General features: G+C 41.9%; 1 protein-coding gene across 3 annotated transcripts in view; it reads right to left on the bottom strand.

Annotated features, from left to right (window-relative positions):
• scube3 (signal peptide, CUB domain and EGF like domain containing 3) overlaps positions 1-19,902 on the bottom strand; it is a 261,920-nt gene that overhangs the window by 47,350 nt on the left and 194,668 nt on the right. For all 3 annotated transcript variants that reach the window (XM_033042397.1, XM_033042398.1, XM_033042399.1), the window contains 2 exons: positions 19,239-19,361; positions 95-211 (listed from right to left, as the gene is read on the bottom strand). In XM_033042397.1, the coding sequence (XP_032898288.1) occupies positions 95-211; positions 19,239-19,361 (240 nt within the window). The remainder of the gene's footprint in view (positions 1-94; positions 212-19,238; positions 19,362-19,902) is intronic.

Raw genomic sequence — 19,902 nt, 5'->3', positions numbered from 1 at the left:
CACAAGGGATGACTCAGATTTAATAATATACCATTTATTCAACTACTCATTGCCAGTTCCACTTTCTTAGTGCGAATGAAAAACATTTACCTACCTCCACAGTGTGTCAGTCCATATAATGTGTAACCCTTGTGGCAAAAGCATTCAAAGCTTCCTGGGGAGTTCACACAGATGTGATCACAAGTTCTGTCAAAGGAGCACTCATCAATATCTGGAAAGGAAAAGAGAAATGAATCAAATTGCTACATATTATAAAGCTTGGCCTCAACCGAGTCAATCTTTAATGGTGCCGAAGTAGAGATAGTTGAGGGCTTCACGTTGCTCAGTGTTAATATCGCCAACAACTTGTCCTGAACAAACATAGCAGCTAGGGCAGTACACCAATGCCTCTACTTCCTCAGAAGACGAAGGATGTTTGACGTGTCTCCAACAACTCTAACCAACTTCTACAGATGCACCATAGAAGGCGTCTTATTGTGATGCATCATATCTTGGTTCGGCAACACCTTTGCCCAAGATTGTAAGAAATTGTAGAGTTGTGGATATAGCCCAGTCTACCACACAGACCCGTCTCCCCCCCCAATCGATACTTCACATTGTCTCAGGAAAACAGCCAACATAAACAAGACCCTGGCCATTCCCGCTACTCCCCTCTCCCTTCGGGCAGAAGATACAAAAACTTGACAGCAGAAACCAGACTCAATGGTTCAGCTTCTCCATTGTTATCAGATTACTGACAGTCCTCTCATAAGCTAAGGGTCCTCTCTCAACCTACCACATTACACCCTTGCAGATTTTTAAACTCCACGTTATCTATGGCTGTAACACTATATCGCTGTAAGACTTTATTCTGCACTCTGGGATATTTCCCTTTGCAACACCTACTGTACTTGAGAAATGGCTTGGCTGTACTCATGTATACCATGAGTTCATTGGATTGCGTGCAAACAACGTTTTTCACTGTATCTCAGTACAATAATAAATCAATACCAATCCGAGGATGAAACCAAATCATTCACATGGAGAAGATGGGAGGGAGGCCAGTGTCCACATGTCATTGTCTCTGATAACCTGTGTACACCGGAATGGGAAAATACAGACAAGACCAGGTGCATGAATTATACATAATCACATGCCCATCACCATGTGTCACAGATAGGAGTCACCACTACCGTAAAATTCTAAACCTACCTTGGGGCAAAATATAAAGCTGGGGACAGAATGCTAGATTGATTATTACCTGACACTTATTTAAATCTCCAAGCTTTATTCTGAATCGTGCTATTCATCGAGCTGCTGATAAGGTATACACTTGTTTGTTCATGCGCCAATGGTATTTTAATTAAGGCTTGGACACTGACTCAGTAACACTGCCTGCCATTCATTTTCATTGCAACTGCATGAAGAGGGAAGACTGGAACCAAAGAGCAGCCTCCACAACATTATCCTGGCTTTCAGAAAGCAAGAATAACAAGAATGTTGTTGCAAAACGCAGTCAAGTCACTCAGGTATTTTACCTTGCACAATAAAGCCTGTCAAAATAGCTTACCGTTGGAGCAATATACCTCATGGAAATAGGAAGCATCAAACTGAATTTCATGCAGTTACTTTCTGATTGATCAGGTGACCAGCAAATCCTATTGCATAAAGGCATCTTTGAATTAGTCATTATTCTGCTATTTGCTGTTTAGTTTCAGAAGTTTGTGAAAAGTGCTACATATATTAGTTAATCCACTGGAATGCAGGACCAATGAAAGGACATCAGGAATTTGGAATTAAGGCACAATATTTTTGCACAGAAAGGTGCAATGCTACATCATGGTGACATCTTGTGATTTGTTATTTTCTGGACGATTGTTTATAATTCAGACAAAGTGAAAAATAAAGCTTTAGGAGACATTGATATTTCCATAGTTTGCTGCATTTTTTTTTCAAGCAGGAGCTGCTTAACGTGCAAAATACAACGTGCTGGAAGAACTCAACGGGTCAGGCAGCATCGGTGAAGAGAATGGATAGGTGATGCTTCGGATATGTGGTAAAATCATTAGGAACCACATATTACTTGCATAGAATCTATTGGAGTCTTAGTTTTGTGAAGCTTTGATAACTGGTCTAGATAACTATTCAGATTACCAACAGCTACAATGCTCACAATCAATAGATACAACATAAATTTGTGCTCCTTAGGACAAGGTAACCTGGAGTGTTAGAATGGCTCACTGAAACTCACTACCGAGTGGCTGTAAATTAAAACTCTGCTCTGAGGACATGAACACACAATTTAAACTCATTACAATGCTGATGGGCTGTAGCCCTGCCAGAGGCATTGTCTTTCAAATGGGATGTTAATCTGAGGTCTCGTCTGGTTTCTCTCATGAATAAAATACATTCTAGGGCACAATTTTGAAAACCAGCGGGGGACTTCTCCTGTGCTTTGCACATCATCATAAAACAGATGCTCATTATAAATCCCATTGCTGTTTATGGGACCTTGTTGTGCATAAACTGGCTGCTACAATTCTCTACAGTACAACGGCGACTGGAATTAAAAGGCCATTGGCATTAAAGCTCTTTGTGTCATTCAGATAAGCAGTATATTCATTCTTTCTTTTACATTGTTAATTTACTGAAAACAATGTCAGGACTTGAAATGTGCTGCTAAACCTCTGTTAACTAATTAGCTTTCCCTTTCAAACACCATTTTTTATTTTCCTATAAAGCAACCTAGCTTCAGATCCAAGTTGGGCTGCTGTGTCAAAAGAGCATTTAAAAGCTCCTGGATTTTGTGTGTCAGTTACAATAACTGGGCTGAGCTCCTCAAATTAGACAGTAAAGGATTCTTCTAAAGAGACACAAAGTGCTAGAGTAATACAGCGAGTCAGGCAGCACCTCTGAAGAACGTCTGAAGAAGGATCTCAACCTGAAACATCATCCATTCCTTCTATCCATAGATGCTGCCTGTCCCTGTGGAGTTACTCCAGCATTTTATGTCTATCTTCTGTGTATACCAGCATCTGCAGTTCCTTCCTACACAAATAGGTGACTTTTCGAGTTGGGACCCTGCTTCAAATTGGCAATGAGATGTGAATGTACTTCTTCTACACTGACCCAAGCTTGCGGGGCCTGTAGACTTTAACATGGCGGAGCACGCAATCTCTGGTGAACGGCCGATTTCGGGAATTCCAAGATGCAGGAGTTTCGACCGGCCCGATGCGGGAGCTTGATCGCCCCAACGAGGGAGCTCGATCACCGGCTGCGGATGGTTCGACTCCCCCGACCGCAGGAAGCAAGAAGCTAAGACTTTATTGCCTTCCTTCACAGTGAGGAACGTGGAAATGGCCCAAATTTTGCATATGCCCCTGATTCGAAGACATCTTTATTTTCACTGCTTGTGGTTTTGTCGGTAATAAATTCTTATTCTATTAATTGGTGGGGGTGCATTGCTGATGGAACAACACACATAGCCAAATCATGTGTTTGTATACGTCAAAGTGGCAAGAGGTGCAATTTAATCAGTGGTCACAGCATGTAGATCTGTCTGAGGTTACAGGTGGGCTGATTGAGTGTAACGGGAGCATTCCTTCCTCTGCTGACAGTTGGCAGGAGACATTTTACCACAACTGATCCTGCCTGTCTGTGGTTGTACTATTTAGAACTTTTCCTTTCCACACATGCAACTAATAAGGATTCCATTATGGAGTTGCTGGAGAGAGCTGCCAATTTCTTCTTTCCCTCTTGTGAAAATACTAATGGCAACGTGAATAAATGTCTACAATAACTTCATCTCGGTTTACTGTCACTGAACGTGTCTGTATGTGTGTGAGACTGTGTGTGAGTGTGTCACTGTGCGAGTGTGATTGTGGATGTATGAGTGTGACTGGATATTTGAGTGTGAGTGAGGGTGAGAGTGTGTGAGTGAGAGTGTGTGAGTGAGACTGTGTGTGTGTGTGTGTGTGTGTGTGTGTGTGTGTGTGTGTGTGTGTGTGTGTGTGTGTGTGTGTGTGTGTGTGTGTGTGTGTGTGTGTGAGAGTAAATCTGCTGTCACCAATCTTTATAAGAACACTATTTAAGATTCAATATTTTTTTTTCCATGAACACCAAATGTGAACCAGAACATTTAAATTCTGACTTGCTGCAGTTTTACAGGCACATTGGATGCAACACCACCAAAAATCACAATGGATTATATATTATTCTAATGAAACCAGACCATGATGGTGTAATAAAACAAACTATGTGGTGCAACCATGGTCATGCAAAGTCTGTAGTGCTTTGGTGCCGAGGTTGGGATGTTTTCAGGGTTGTGTAGGGTGGGTCAGGAACATGAAGGTTGTTGGGAAGAAGCTGTTATTGAACCTGAAGTAGACTCCTGCACCTTCTTCCTGATGGTAGCAGTGAGAAGAGATTGTGGCCAGGGTAATGTGTGTGGGTCTTTGATGCTATTTACTATCTTCTTGAGGCAGAGCTTTCTGCAGATCCTTTCAATGGTGTGGATATCAGTTTGTGTGATGGACTGGGCGATGTTCACCACTTTCTGCAGCCTCCGTCATTTTTGAGCGTTCAAAGAATGTCGGTGGTGATGAAGTGCTTTGAGAGGTTGATCATGGCGCAAATCAACTCCTACCTCGACAAAAACCTGGACCCTCTGCAGTTCGCGTACCGCCACAACAGATCAACGGTGGATGCGATCTCGCTGGCTCTCCACTCTGCTCTGGGCCACTTGGACAACAAAAACTCATATGTCAGGCTGTTATTCATTGACTACAGCTCGGCATTTAATACAATCATCCCCTCCAAGCTGGTTACCAAACTCGCAGAACTGGGTCTCTGCGCATCCCTCTGCAATTGGATCCTCGCCTTCCTCATTCACAGACCAGTCTGTTCGTATTGGTGGAAATGTGTCAGCCTCGATAACAATCAGCACGGGAGCACCTCAAGGCTGCGTGCTCAGCCCCCTACCGTACTCACTCTATACTCATGACTGCATATCCGGTCATAGTGTGAACTCCATCATCAAGTTCGCTGACGACACCACTGTTGTGGGACGTATCACTGATGGGGACGAGTCAGAGTACAGAAGAGAGATCGACCGACTGACCAAATGGTGCTAGCACAATAACCTGGCACTCAACACCAGCAAAACCAAGGAATTGATTGTGGACTTTGGAAGGGGTAGGATGGGGACCCACGGTCCCATTTATATCAACGGGTCGATGGTGCAAAGGGTCAAGAGCTTCAAATTCCTAGGCGTGCACATCTCTGAAGATCTCTCCTGGTCTGAGAACACTGATGCAATTATAAAGAAAGCACATCAGCGCCTCTACTTCCTGAGAAGATTACGGAGAGTCGGTATGTCAAGGAGGACTCTCTCTAACTTCTACAGGTGCACAGTAGAGAGTATGCTGACTGGTTGCATCGTGGCTTGGTTCGGCAATTTGAGCGCCCAGGAGCGGAAAAGACCACAAGAAGTAGTAAACACTGCCCAGTCCATCATCGGCTCTGACCTCCTTACCATCGAGGGGATCTATCACAGTCGGTGATTCAAAAAGGCTGGCAGCATCATCAAGGACCCACACCATCCTGGCCACACACTCATCACCCCGCTAGCTTCCGGTAGAAGGTACAGGAGCCTGAAGACTGCAACGTCCAGGTTCAGGAATAGCTGCTTCCCCACAGCCACCAGGCTATTAAACTCAACTCAAACAAAACTCTGAACATTAATAGCCCATTATCTGTTTATTTGCACTTTATCTGTTTATTTATTCATGTGTGTATATATTTATATAATGGTATATGGACACACTGATCTGTTCTGTATTCATGCCTACTATATTCTGTTGTGCTGAAGCAAAGCAAGAATTTCATTGTCCTATCTGGGACACATGACATCTTGAATCTTGAAGATTATGGATCGTCCTCCTGTACTCTGAATCAACATTACCTGTTATTCGGCTTATGATAGTATAATTGGCTAAATTAAAGATGGTATTTGGAGCTGTGTCTGGCTACATAATCATGGATATAGAAAGAGTAGAGCAGGGGACTGAGCATTTGACCCTGAGATGTCCCTGTGCTGATGATCAGTGAGGAGGAAGAGTTGTTGCCAATATGTACTGATTGAGGTCTGCTGATAGGGAAGTCGAGGATCCAGTTAGGAGGGGGTGAGATCCAGTTTTCTGTGTTTGACAACGAGTTTGGAAGCGATGAAAATATTGAACTCTGAGCTGTAGTTGATGATCAACAGTCTGAAATACATTTAGCCAATTTAAGCCTGGATTTGGGAATGACCTGGCCTTTCTTGTTTTAATCGAATACAGTATGTGTTACATACCTAGCATGTACTCATGTTACAAATGGGCACTGGCTTTCATTTAATCCATATGTTTTCCTACATAAAATAATGTTGTGTTGTATTATATTGTGGAACATAATGACTGTCAATGTTAATAAGAACCTCTGAAGAATCAGATGGAATTGATCTTAATGAAATGTTGCTGCTGACAGTTTCAACATGTTTTACATGGAATTCATTATTCTTTTCCAAAGGTTTTTTTCTTCATTCAAATCTTTGATGTAATTATAATAAATCTGTAACTTCCTTGTTGGCAGAGTGGAACTTTCCATGAAAAGTGGGCTAACCACAAACATGCTCTGCTGTTGCAAAACCAACAGATCCGTCCACACGGCAGTTAACCATATGCTAAAGGAAGACATGAGACATTTGCTCCTGGCACTCACAATCCCAACACAGAGGAAGCAGAGCTCTGGCCAAGGTTTGAACGGTGCTCTCTGTGTAAAGAAACATCTCAAGTCCAAAGCAAGGATGCTGGTGGGCAATAAACAGCAAAAGCTGGGATTGGCGAGAATGAATTTAACAACAGGCTAAAGAGATAGGTTTTGGGGAAGAAGACTGAAAAGTAGCAAAACAAGGTTCATTGAATATAAAAATCCACACACTGAAATCTGCTCCATTTTAAACCATGATTGTAATCATGTATAGTCTTTTTGATTGGGTAGCGCACAAACAAAACCTTTTCACTGTAGCTCAGTACACATGACAATAATAAACTAAACTACAACTAAATTAAACTAAATTAATTCATTTAGAATATTTATTCGTGGAACAACAGGCTTGAATGAAATACTACACAGCACAGGGCAGGTCCTTACAATAAACAATGGATTAAAGAGAGGATTTAAAACTGAAATGGAATCTTTCAGCATCCCTCAGGTTAAAACGACAATAAGGTTTCCTAGCTTCTGTGTTTGGATTATGAAGTGGAATTTGATGGAAACAGTCATGAAGGACATAACTCTTGCAATCAACTTCACAGAAGACTAATGAGATTCCTGGGAATGGAAGGGAAGAGAGGGAGGGAACAGGAGGAGGCCATTCACAGTAGCAAAGATTTCAATTTCAATTAAGAGTATAAGATATCAGTGCAGGAGTTGGCCAACTGGCCATATGAGTCTGCTTCCCCATTCATGGTCAAGGCTGATCATCTACCCCACCTCTGCTTCCTTGCATTATTTCCAGATTGCTTGATTTCTTTAATATCCAGACACCAATTGATCTGCTTCTTGAAATATATTCAACGATGTATCCGCCACAATTTTCCAGAAAACAGAACTTCAAAGATGTTCTACCCTTACATGAAAAGATTTCTCTGCATCTCTGACCCAACCTGCCTAGTCCTTACCCTGAGATTGTTATGCCTGATTCTGGACTCGGCATTGAGAAGAAACACCCTTCCTGCAACTGGCCTATTAAATCCACTAGGAAGTTTGTAATTTTTAACAAGATCTCCTTGCATTCTTCTAAACTCAAGAACACACAGGCCTAGTCTACTTAATCTTTCTCCAATTAGTAAACCCATCCAGAGAATCTTCACTACACACCCTCTGTGACAAACACTTCCTTTCTTTGGGATGGAAACCGAGGCAGTGCACATTCCTCCAGATGTGGTCCCACCAAGACCCGATACAATTGCATTAAAACTTTCTTACTTCAAATATAGCATTTGCCTTCCTATTCATTTGTTTCAACTGCACGTTGACTTTCTATCTTGTTTGTTTTAAACTATGCCTAGGTCCCGTTGAGCAACAACACCAACCAATAGTTTATCATTTAAAAACAAATCATTTTCTGTTTTGTGCTTCAGATTTGGTGACCTCACATTTTTCTACCTAATATTCCATCAGCCAAATTATTCCCCACTCATTCTGCTTGCCTTCATCCCATCAAAGCCTCTTTACATCCTCCAAGCTCACAATCACTTCTAATTTTGTATCATCAGCAAACTTGGAAACATGACACGTCTTTATTGGGGAAGTGTGTTAACATGGACGGTTAACACGTAGATGAGACAGATTCAGAATAAATGAGTCTTTTTCAGGCTGGAAAGATATCATTAGTGAAGTGTCCAAAGGATTAATTCTTGGCCTTCAACTACTTACTGTCGATGTTAATGATTTGGAGGATGGGGCAGTGTAAGATATATACGTTTGCTGACAACATGAATATAGGTGGGAGGGAATGCTGAAATTAAGTTTGGGAGTTACAAGAAAATATGAATAGATTGAAAGAAAGGGTAACAATTTGGCAAACTGAGCTTAATAGTCGGAAGCAGGGAACCAGGCCAATCGGCCCATCATTTTACACCGATCAGTGAACATTACTTTAAGAAGGTAGAAAAATAAGAGGCCATGCACCTAGGCTGGAAGAATTGAAAGGATAATTATCTAAACAGAGAGAAACTGCAAATACAGAGAGATCAAGGTATTTAAATGTATGAAACAAAGGGTTGGCATGCTGGGCCAGCAAATAATTAAGCATTTTGGTCTTTGTAACTAGTGGATTGGTGTTTGATAACAGAGAGGTATTGTTATAATTGTACATGGTGTTGGTGAGGCCACAACTACAGTAATGTGTATCATTTGGTTCCTTTATTTGCAAAAGGCTATCCTAGCATCAGAGGCAGTTGAGAAGAGATTTGTGATGCCTATGCCTGGGCAACAGGGTTGTTCCATCACAAACGGCTACAAAAGGTAGATTAGTTTTCATTAGAATCTAGAAGACAGAGTTTATTTTACTGCAACATGAAAGATGCTAAGGTGCACGAGAAGGGAAATATTGAGTGAAAGGGACTTGATTAAATAGACATAGTTACAGATAAGGAGATAGTCATTTCAAATGGAGGTGTACTGGAATTTCTTCCCTCAGGGAGTGCTGAAGCTTGGAATTCTCTGCCCATTGATGACAGTGGCTAGATCGCTCGATCTATTTAAAGAGCAGGAAGATTAATTTTTGAAAGGTGGGGGAATTGAGGCTGAGCATTTGAGGCCCGAGGCTGTTCAGTCCTGATCATATTGAGATGCCAGGTGGTGACCCCTTGCTCCTTGTGTTCTTTGGTCCCCCTTGGCCAAATCATTGATATACACTGTGATTAGCAGAGGTGCAGGTATGAACCCCTTCGGTAAACCACTAATCACAGCCTGACAACCTTTCATCTTTTCTCAATGATTAGTTTCTATCAAATAAGTAATTTATTTTGCAATATCTGATCCCTTTTTTATTTATTGGAAAGATATTATCTAAGTGCACAAAAATCTGGGAGGCGCGCAAGCTTATTGTTCTCCTGTGTCACATTTCGGCTTCATACTCTCCTGCTAAAATAGCCACAAACTCTCAGTGGGTTTTTCAATCGTGTGCTCTACATGTTGTGCCAGTGTCTTGTCTTGCTTTCTTTCAGGAGACAGTACAATGCAGAAAGGACTGCTCCAGTGGTCTTGAAGTGAATGACAATATTTAATTATCATGTCTTAAGGTTTCATATAGACATGTGTAATAAAGTTAAAAGAAAAACACTCTCAAATCCTACAGCTCATTGGGAAATACATATCAGGAAAAATATGAAAAGCAGAAGATGAAACAAGCATATTTAAAAAAAAGAGAAAAAATGTTGAAATTAAAAGTTGAGCTTATATCTCAGCAGGAGCAACAACTGGCCTTCAATACACTCCGGGTAAGGGAAGGTGCAAAACAAAACCAGCCAATTCTCCAAGTATCCAGTGACTATCACTGGAAAGCACATGTGAATGGCTGGCAGGGAATGGGATTATGTTCCTTGTGTCACATTTATGTTCTCCACCTTAATTGTAGCACATGACTGATACAAAGCCAGGAAATTGAAAAATAAATGATTTTAGAAAATTTGAAGAACAGTTAGAACACATTGCCTTAAATTTGTTCCAGGTCACCATGTAAACTGAGCCGTAGACTTAATGTTTGGTGTTTTTATGAGATAAGGAAACTGTATCTTAGCTGTATCAGTAGACAAAGTAGAGTCAGACAACTGAGAAATACATACTGGTTTGATTACAATTTGAGATAATGCATGTTTCCCTGTGAAGCCCATAAATCTCCCACAATGAGTATTTGCAGCATGCACACAATTAATTAAATCGAGGCAAGGAGTGTGTGGAATGAGCCTGTGTGCTGCTTGGCTGCTCTGCCTGATGACAGGTATTAAATGTGATACAACAGACCATTTATGTAGCTCCTTTTAAATGTGAACCAGTCAAGCACTCACTTTCCTTTGTAGATTTTAAACTATATCCGTCTTGCACTAAAATAGCCGCAAAAACATTTTGCAGCAATTTTCTCCCAAAGATGGAAAATGTATCCCCTGGATGCAGTGCAGAAACAATGGGTGGTGTAACCAAAGCACATGACCATGTTGTAGGGCCAGTAAAGAACCAAAGACCCCCTTTCAGATGCAAGTATGGCCACAAATACCTCTCCTGTCTGAGCGAAATTGGTGGACGGTTCAGTATTAGAGCTGTTGTGGGCTTCAATCTTTAGCTTCAAACTCTGTTCTCCCACTCTTTAGTAATAGGTTGTCTTAACACCATCACCATCATCCAATCCGCTAAGACCATAGTTCCTCGTCTTCAGTCAAAGCTACTCAAGAAAAGATAAATCCACCTTTCTGTACAACTTTCCATCCTTATGCCCCTGTCCCACTTAGGAAATCTGAACGGAAACCTCTGGAGACTTTGCGCCCCACCCAAGGTTTCCGTGCGGTTCCCGGAGGTTGCAGGTGGTTGCCGGAGGTTGCAGGTAGTGGAAGCAGGTAGGGAGACTGACAAAAACCTCCGGGAACCGCACGGAAACCTTGGGTGGGGCGCAAAGTTTCCAGAGGTTACCGTTCAGGTTTCCTAAGTGGGTCGGGGGCATTAGACGACCTCAAAGTACTTCAGATTTGAAATGCAATATCTTCTTTTAATGTGGGATGGAAAGTAACCAGTAGTAGACTGAGTGCCCCGGGAACTTCCTTTCATTTGCTAACTATCATTCATAAAAGCTTATATCAGGAATTGTTTTTACAAGGAAATGAATGTGGAGACTCTGGGCACCAAGATGAGCGGGCACCATTCATGCTTTGGAACAAACTTTCCTGCCCTTTCGCACACCAGACCACATAAAATAAAACAACTTTATTGAAAACAGCCCAGCTTGGTCAACTTCACACAGACCACATCAAAATATTAACGGGTAAATTAAAATGGTTTGAATCTGAGCAGTTCAGTAATTTTTTCAACAATAAATGGCCACAAGCCAGAGTTCTCCACAAATCACCATTTAATTTGTGCACTGAAATGTTCGTCCTTGCCGTTGTTTCTGATTAAGGCTCTTTGTTGAGTCTGGAATTGCTTACGTAGTCCTAGTAATACCTGCTTGAATGTACAATGAACCCACAATATTTTATCATACTATAATCCACAAGGGACCTTGCCTGTACTACCACAAAAGTAGATTACATTACAGTTAAGCCTAGGTGAGAACGTTGAACCACAGACAAACCCGGCCCAAACGTGGCATCACAATACCTCCTTGTCTTGTCTGCGGTTCACATTCCTCTCCACTGCTGTTGACTGGGAAGTCGACCACAGCTTTCATTTATCGAAGGGCAGCTCTCCCTTGTTTTGAAAGAGGCGGCGTCTTCAACAATATACATGTTGCCAAGTCTATCTTAGCTGACACTATATCATAACAAACGGTGTCAACATGTATCATCTGTCTATAACCTCTTGGCATCTTAGGGTTCTCTTTTTCCACTACCTCCCAACCCTAAACATTCCTATCCTATTAACCACATAAAGTCTAAGTGCTGGATGTAATAGTTAATCTCATGTTCCTGACAAAGGAGTTTGGCAGAAGGTCTTCATTTCACAATTGCCAACATGTAGAATTGTCTGAAGGGTCTCGACCCAAAACGTCAACTTTTCTCCAGAGATGTTGTCTGACCTGCTGAGTTACTCCAGATTTTTGTGTCTATCCGGTTTAAACCAGCATCTGCAGTTCCTCTCTACACATATCAAGAATAGACCACTGGGCCACAAGCCTGTCCCATCATTTAATAAGATCAAAGCTGCTCTGTTCCACATTTTCTCCCCTCCTCTCTGGCATTCCCGTAAACCTCAATTTCCTGATCTTTAAAAAAATTACCTCCCTCCACTTTAAATACTTCTAATGATCTGGCCTCCACAACATTCAGGGGCAGAACATTCCAGAGATTCACCACCCGCTGTAAGAATTGAAATTTTCCAGTTGATCTGCACATCTTAAAGGAGGTGCATTATAATTTCAAGAATTGGTGGGCGTGAGGTTGATAGCAAATGTGACTTGATCAGACAAGCATGAAGCACCCAGGGACAGCAATCTCCATGCTTCTCTGATATTACATGATTTGGTGGAGGAGTCGGGAAAGGAGAAAGATAGGAATGAGTCATATTTCTGTGTTGTGTACCCAGACAGGTAAGTTCCTGGGTGTTAACATCTAGGATGACCTGATTTGGCCCCAGCACATAGATGTAATCATGAAGAAGGCGCCAGTGCATCTACTTTGTTAAAAGTTTAAAGTGATTCGGTATGCAGCCGAATACTCTCACAAACTTCAATAGATGCGCCGTGGAAAGTACCCCGACTGGTTGTATCATGGTCTGGTGCAGCAATTCCAATGCACAGCAATATAAGAGGCTGTAGAGTGTAGTGGACTCAACTTTGTCCATCACGGCCTCTACAAAGCATCTACATGCGAAGCTGCCTGAATACGGCCATCTATCATCAAGGATTCCCACCCTTCTGGGTCATGCCCTCTTTTCACTGCCACCGTCAAGCTGGAGGTACAGAACCTACACCACCTGGCTCAGAAACAATTGCTTTCCTACAAGCATCAGGGTCTTAACCAACTCATACAACTCTAATCCTACCTCAGCCCCCGAACACTATGAACCATCTCTTGTACAACCTCAGACTTGTTTTTCTAGTTGTGTTTTGCACAGTCTTTTTCTTTTCACTGTCTTGTATAATTTATGCTTTGCGTGTTATCCAAGTCTATGTGCTTGCGATGGTTCAATGGTTTCTTCAATGGTAACTTGTTCTCCATGCTATCCATCAAATCAAAATATACAAGTACAATAGATCCTCATTTGGAGCAGCACGTAGAGAGTCGCCACTTTCCGGCAGCGTCTCGCAATTTCCAACTCTCTGACATGTCTGATCTTGGACCAAGGAGATGTGCAATTTTTTAATTATGGTTCCAACTTTGCTCCTGAATCAGCATTGGTTACATCCTACATGATAATTTGGTATACCGCCAACCTTTAGTTTTGTTGATTGGGTATGATAACAAGAGTCAATTATTCCAAATTAGGGGAAATTGTGTGTTTTGGAATATCGCCGATTAAGAAGCCAAATTGAGATGTGATTTGCCCATGGAATTATTCAGATATAAAGTCTTTGTGGGATTCCAAACCTGGGAAAAGGTCAAATGCCTGATTTGCAGTCAGAGAAATGACAGCTGGAAAGAAGCTCATGTCTCCTGGTGCCTTTATTACATAAAATATATAACGGTACAGCACAGGAATGGGCGCTTCAGCCCACATGATGCCGTTAAATTAATCTCCTCTGCCCACACATGATCCAGATCCCTCCATTCCCTGCATATCCATGTGCCTATCCAAAAGTCTCTTAAATGTCACGATTGCATCTGCCTTCACCACCATTAGTCAATTCTTCAACAGAGCAGCTTGTTACAATATCTTGCCTCTATACTTTCATTGTTTTATAGTCTCTTTTCAAGTAAGTTGCTCAATGTCGTTGTAATGATGCACTATCGTTGCCCGAATAGCCACATAAACAAAATATCCCTGTTGCAATAACCAGAAACATTTGATTCTGACTTCACTCTTTGTTCTTCTAATAATAGCATTGTGAGTCTGTCTGGCTCTCACTAATTCATCAACCAGAGATCCTTGAGCACCCTTTGGAAACCACAGAAGTTTGAAAACTTTTATTATGTCTCCTTTGGCCTACCCTCTGGAACAACGTTTCCCTAATTATAGCTTGTCATTTCTGGTGTAGTTACAGTGAATCTTTCAGAGGCAAAATTATCTGCAAAGCTGCTCTGCTCTAATGTTCAAAGGTAGACACAAAAAGCTGGAGTAACTCAGCGGGACAGGCAGCATCCCTGGAGAGAAGGAATGGGTGGTGTTTCTGGTCGAAACCACCCATAACTTCTCTCCAGAGATGCTGCCTGTCCCGCTGAGTTACTCCAGCTTTTTGTGTCCATCTTCGGTTTAAACCAGCATCTGCAGTTCCTTCTTACACACTGCTGTAATATTCTACTAGTTGGAATTAGCCCGAGAGAAGGAATGGGCGACATTTCTGAAGAAGGGTCTCGACTCAAAACGTTACCCATTCCTTCTCTCCAGGGATGGTGCCTGTCACGCTGAGTTACTCCAGCTCTTTGTGACCATTCTCACTTTCATTACATCTCTGCCTCAATCCTGATTACTGTTCTTGTTCTACAGTTCAGCTTTGCTAGTTTGCTGTAAAATGAAAAGTAATGGAAAGACATGTCAGTATTAACTGAGTACCGCTGTTAGGAAAACAGGTTGACAAAAACAACATGGATTGTAAAGGCTATTGCAATGCAGATGTAGGCATTTACCTCAAGTATTTGAATTCTGATTAGAGACTGTCAATTGATGCAAGATGGACAAGCTTTTTGAGGCATCACAGGGTCAGCAGAAATGCACCAAATTAGTGAAGCATCTGGATAACATTATCCACATGATTTGAAAAAGACGTTGAAAAATTAAATGTTGAAAAATATTAGAGCCTCGGATCTCATGGAATATGAACCCCCCTCTCTGATGTTAGAACAGCCAGGAGGTTGGGTACTACATGTGAAGGTCCACAACGTAAGATTCACCAAGATGGATCAACAGCAAAGGAAAAAACAGAAAGGATGAAATAAATGAAATACGAACTGAACTAAAGGATCTTATTGGGATCAGGACATCTGCTCTTGGAATTGTTGCAAAAATGGGTCTGGGTTGAGGAACAGCTTCTTCCCAATAACCATCAGGCTATTCAATACTATATACTCCAACTAAACTTTAAACTACAAACTATCTTGGTTGCCTAGGGACTTTGGGCTTTGTCTTGTTTTGACAGGTACATGGATTGGACAGGTTTGGAGCGATATGGGCCAAATGCGGGCAGGTGGGACTAGTGTGGTTGGGACATGTTTGGTGGTGTGGGTACGTTGGGCCGAAGGGCCTGTTTCCACATTGTATCACTCTATGACTATGAAAGAATGGCAGATGCAGTCGCTGACAGCATTTAATAGATATCTAGATGAACACTTTATTCATCTACGTTTTGAAAGCTACTGGTAAAATGCTGGATGATGGGATTAAAATGGATGGGTGCCCACTGTAAGGCAAGGTTATGATTGGCCAAATGGCCTGTTTCCATGCTGTATGATCCTGATTCCCATGAGAAGGTAGTGGTCAGTCACTTTCTTCTACTACCGCATATTTCTTGTGAAGATACTTAGGTAAAGATGGGAGGGATAGTCTAGGGTATAGAAGGGGGGTCCAAATAGACAGATAGATACAATCAGAGGTGATAAAAGGACAGAGTCAATGGGACAGAGGAGACAATCAGAAGGGGTAGAATCAGAGATACACAAAACAGATGATAAGGATAGAGAGATAAAGATACAGAACAGAGTTTGAAGGGACAGAGCCCGGCTAGACATGTTCAGAAGCAGAAAGGCAAAGAGTTATTAAATGTAATCAATTTCCCTTTAAACACTTGTTTAAAATAAAATGATTCAGGGTGAGTGGAGGTGCCAACTCTTGCAGCCCATGTTCAACAATGGATAACTTGTACTTTTTAATGCTTTACTGCAAATAATTTTACAGCTGAGATATTTCTTGCTTCTCCATAGGGGAAAATGCAGAACTTTTAAAGAGCCAGCATCAAACCCAGTCTGCACTCACCCCTAACATTTATCTGACACGCTCCTGATTTCTTGTTTCTTTGACTAACGAAAACATGGTTCTAAATCATTTAAAACATCAAGAGCGTGACTGGCTGATAACGCCTGGCCACCCCTGGCCAACTCTGGCTTCTCCCCAAAAGGCTTCCGTGCTTACGTGACTGCAAACCTGTCGAGATCACAGCAGTGGTATGTTTGATGAGCACCATGAAGGGACTGCACTGTGATAAGATGAATTGTTACAGTATAAATACTTGGTGCAGGGCAAGCATCTCTCTCCTTGGAACTAAACTAGTTTTGTTTCTGAGACAAAGAATGTCACGAGTTTAGTCGACAGTAAAATTCCAGTTTGGACATGGGCTGCAAGAGTCGGCATCTTCACTCGCCCCGAATAATTTTATTAAGGGACACCCCTTACTTCGCTTGGGTAGTTTACCAAGCGGTATGAATATTGATTTCTCTAATTTCAGGTTAATCCTGCATTCCTTCCCCCCTCCCCCGACTTGCAGTCTGAAGAAGGGTTCTGACCCAAAATGTCAATTCCTTTTCTCCAGGGATGCTGTCTGACCCGCTGAGTTACTCCAGCATTTTGTGTCTATCGTAGTCATTTTATTTGCAACAAGTGTATAAAGTGAAATGTATCAATTCTAATGGCTCCTGAATGTATCTATCTCTAGCTTGACTCTATCCCTTCCAACTCTGGTCTGTATCTTTATCTCTCTATCCTTTCCCTGTATCTCTGACTCAACCCCTTCTGATTCTCTCACATTCTCCCAACTCCACTCACCCCATATCATGTAATTTTACTCCATGCCTCTCTCCATAAACCTGTTTCACTATCTCAGATCCCCAATCCATTGATTGCTGAGTGTTCAGTAATGCAGCATGGAAACAGGCCCACCGGATCCATGTTGACCATGGGCCACCCGCCACTAGTTCTATGTTATCTCACTTTCACACCTCTCCCTGGACACTGGGAGCAATTTACAGAGGGTCAATTAACCCAGAAAATTACACGTCTTTAGGATGTGAGAGGAAACCGGAGAACCCAGAGAAAACCCACACAGTCACAGGGAGAACATGCAAACTCCGCACAGACAGCACCTGAACCAGGGTCTTGGCTCTATGAGGTAGTAGCTCTATCAGCTGCACCATTGTGTCATCTCTCTCCTCAATCCACTATCCCTTTATATCTCTGTCTATTAAAACCTCCATCATCCTTTACAACTCTCCTGTATTATCTATCAATTGGTTTAACTCTCTTCTAAATGCCCTATCCCCCTATCAAACTCCATTCTCTTCCTGTAGGATTTTAAGGATCAATCCTGTATTTGGTTTATCAGTCTTTTTAGAAACTGAAAAGAACTGGACAAGGCCTGGGCTCACAGTCCCATTGCCATTATTGATAAGATTTTTGGCGTTACATAGAACAGAAACACAGTTTTGTTGACCCACCATGTCCACGCCAACCACCAATTACCCATCCACACTGTCCACATAGTCTATTTTTGATAGGCATGATGATGAGAGGATGATGGAGATTTTAGTATCCAGAGATATTAAGGGTTAGAAGTTTGAGGTGAGAAATTTGGGCTGTATTTCTCTCCCTACCCTCATCAAGTTCATGTTGGAGGAGATGTCATGATTCCACACTACTCACCCTTTAAAAAAATGTTGCTTCTCCACTCAGTTCAATGAAGAGGGATGGCTGTGGGGGATTATGGCACATTTTGGTTAATTAACTTTTCTTTAAACTGCTCAAGTGTTTTTAGGTATTTTGAGATTCTTACTTCTTAAAATTGTTTTAGAAGTTTTTCATATCGGACTCATTTTGTCTTTGATTGTTCTGGCTTGGTTAGATTAGGAGGTATGGTTTAGCCAGCTGCCAACCTTTTCCTGCAATTTGTTTTGAGACGGGTCCCATTCTCTCCAACAACTCCACTCCCTGCGATCCTAAACATACAGGACCGCTAAATGAGGGATCAGACCAGCTCTTTATTACAGATTACAGCTGCTTAAATGGGTTGCAGAAGGCAAGTCTGCAGTTCTTCCAAAGTCAATGGCAAGTGCAGACATTTCACTGCAGATCATGAATCCTGGTCCCGTGAATATTCATGTCCAACAACAAAATGTGCAGCAATGTCCTTCTGCAGTACCCAGACTCTGCCAAAAGAGGACCCCAGTGACCTATGGATATAACAGTTTTCCACAGTTGCCGACTCTCACAGGTCCAAGTGACTTCATTCTCACAAGACCAAATCCACAGGATTTGGGCAGATGGAATTTTCATCTCTTGAGAAATGTTATATTTGATGGTAGTATTAACATGCAGATTAAAAATGATTAATGTTAATGCCTGAAGCTGAGATCCTATACTTTATAAATAATTGTAATGGATATTGCGGCCAACTAGAAAAACATTCCAATCTTAATCATATGACACAGTAGCAATTTGTGAAGTATATTCTCACACTCTATTACCTGCACCCCCACGCAAACTAACTCCACACTTCCAAAGAAATTCACAATATTTACAGATGATTTAATCGGCAAGCTCCAACTCAAAACATTTTTATCCTTCAGTTACATCGACAATCTAATCTTCTTGGTTTTACAGGAGATCAGATAACACTGCACAGCAATATCACCGTAACAGAAGCAACAAACACACCTGCTTGAGTTTTTGCTGATGTTGCAGAAAAAGCAGCAAATTCAGCACAGTAAACGCCATCATTTCAGAACCCCCCACCTGTTAATGTGCAATTTATGAGTAACTTCATCCAGGCTTTAGCAGGTAAATCGAATAATTAAAATAAAGGTGAGATTGCAGTGGAAGCATGTTATGTACATTCAAACAAATAACACAGAGATTTGACTCACCTTGACAAGTCCTTTCATTAGTCAGCAGTTTGTAGCCCTTTTTGCAACTGCACTCGAAGCTTCCAATAGTATTCCTGCAGACGTGGTCACAGCCACCATTGTGCAGACGGCATTCATCGATATCTGCGTAAAGAGAGAGCCACGGAGTGAGAAAAGTATGAAGAAAAGAGAAAGAAAGGCATAGAGTGGATTTAACTGCTCTCCCTCTGTTCCAACAGACACAGAGACAGAGACACAGAGGCGGAGAGACGGGGACAGAGACAATACCGTAGATACAAAATGCTGGAGTAACTCTGTGGGACTGGCAGGATCTCTGGAGAGAAGGAATGGGTCATCTGAAGAAGGGTCTCGACCCGAAAGGTCACCCATTTAGCGGGACAGGCAGCATCTCCAGAGATGCTGCCTGTCCCGCTAAATTACTTGCAAACTTGCTAAATTAGTTGCAAAAGGAATTTAACTGTGCAAACATCCCCACTTCCTATTTTATTCCAAGATACATAGACAATAGGTGCAGGTGTAGGCCATTCAGCCCCTCGAACCAGCACCGCCATTCAATTTAATCATGGCCGATCATCCCCAATCAGTACCCCGTTCCTGCCTTCTCCCCATATCCATTGATTCTGATAGCCCCCAAGAGCTCTATCTTACTCTCTTTTGAATGCAT

This window comes from Amblyraja radiata, chromosome 24 (genome assembly GCF_010909765.2).
Source record: "Amblyraja radiata isolate CabotCenter1 chromosome 24, sAmbRad1.1.pri, whole genome shotgun sequence".
In the NCBI taxonomy this organism is placed as follows: Eukaryota; Metazoa; Chordata; class Chondrichthyes; order Rajiformes; family Rajidae; genus Amblyraja; species Amblyraja radiata.
Note: the sequence above shows the minus strand (reverse complement) of the source record. Positions and strands in the feature narration are given on the sequence as shown.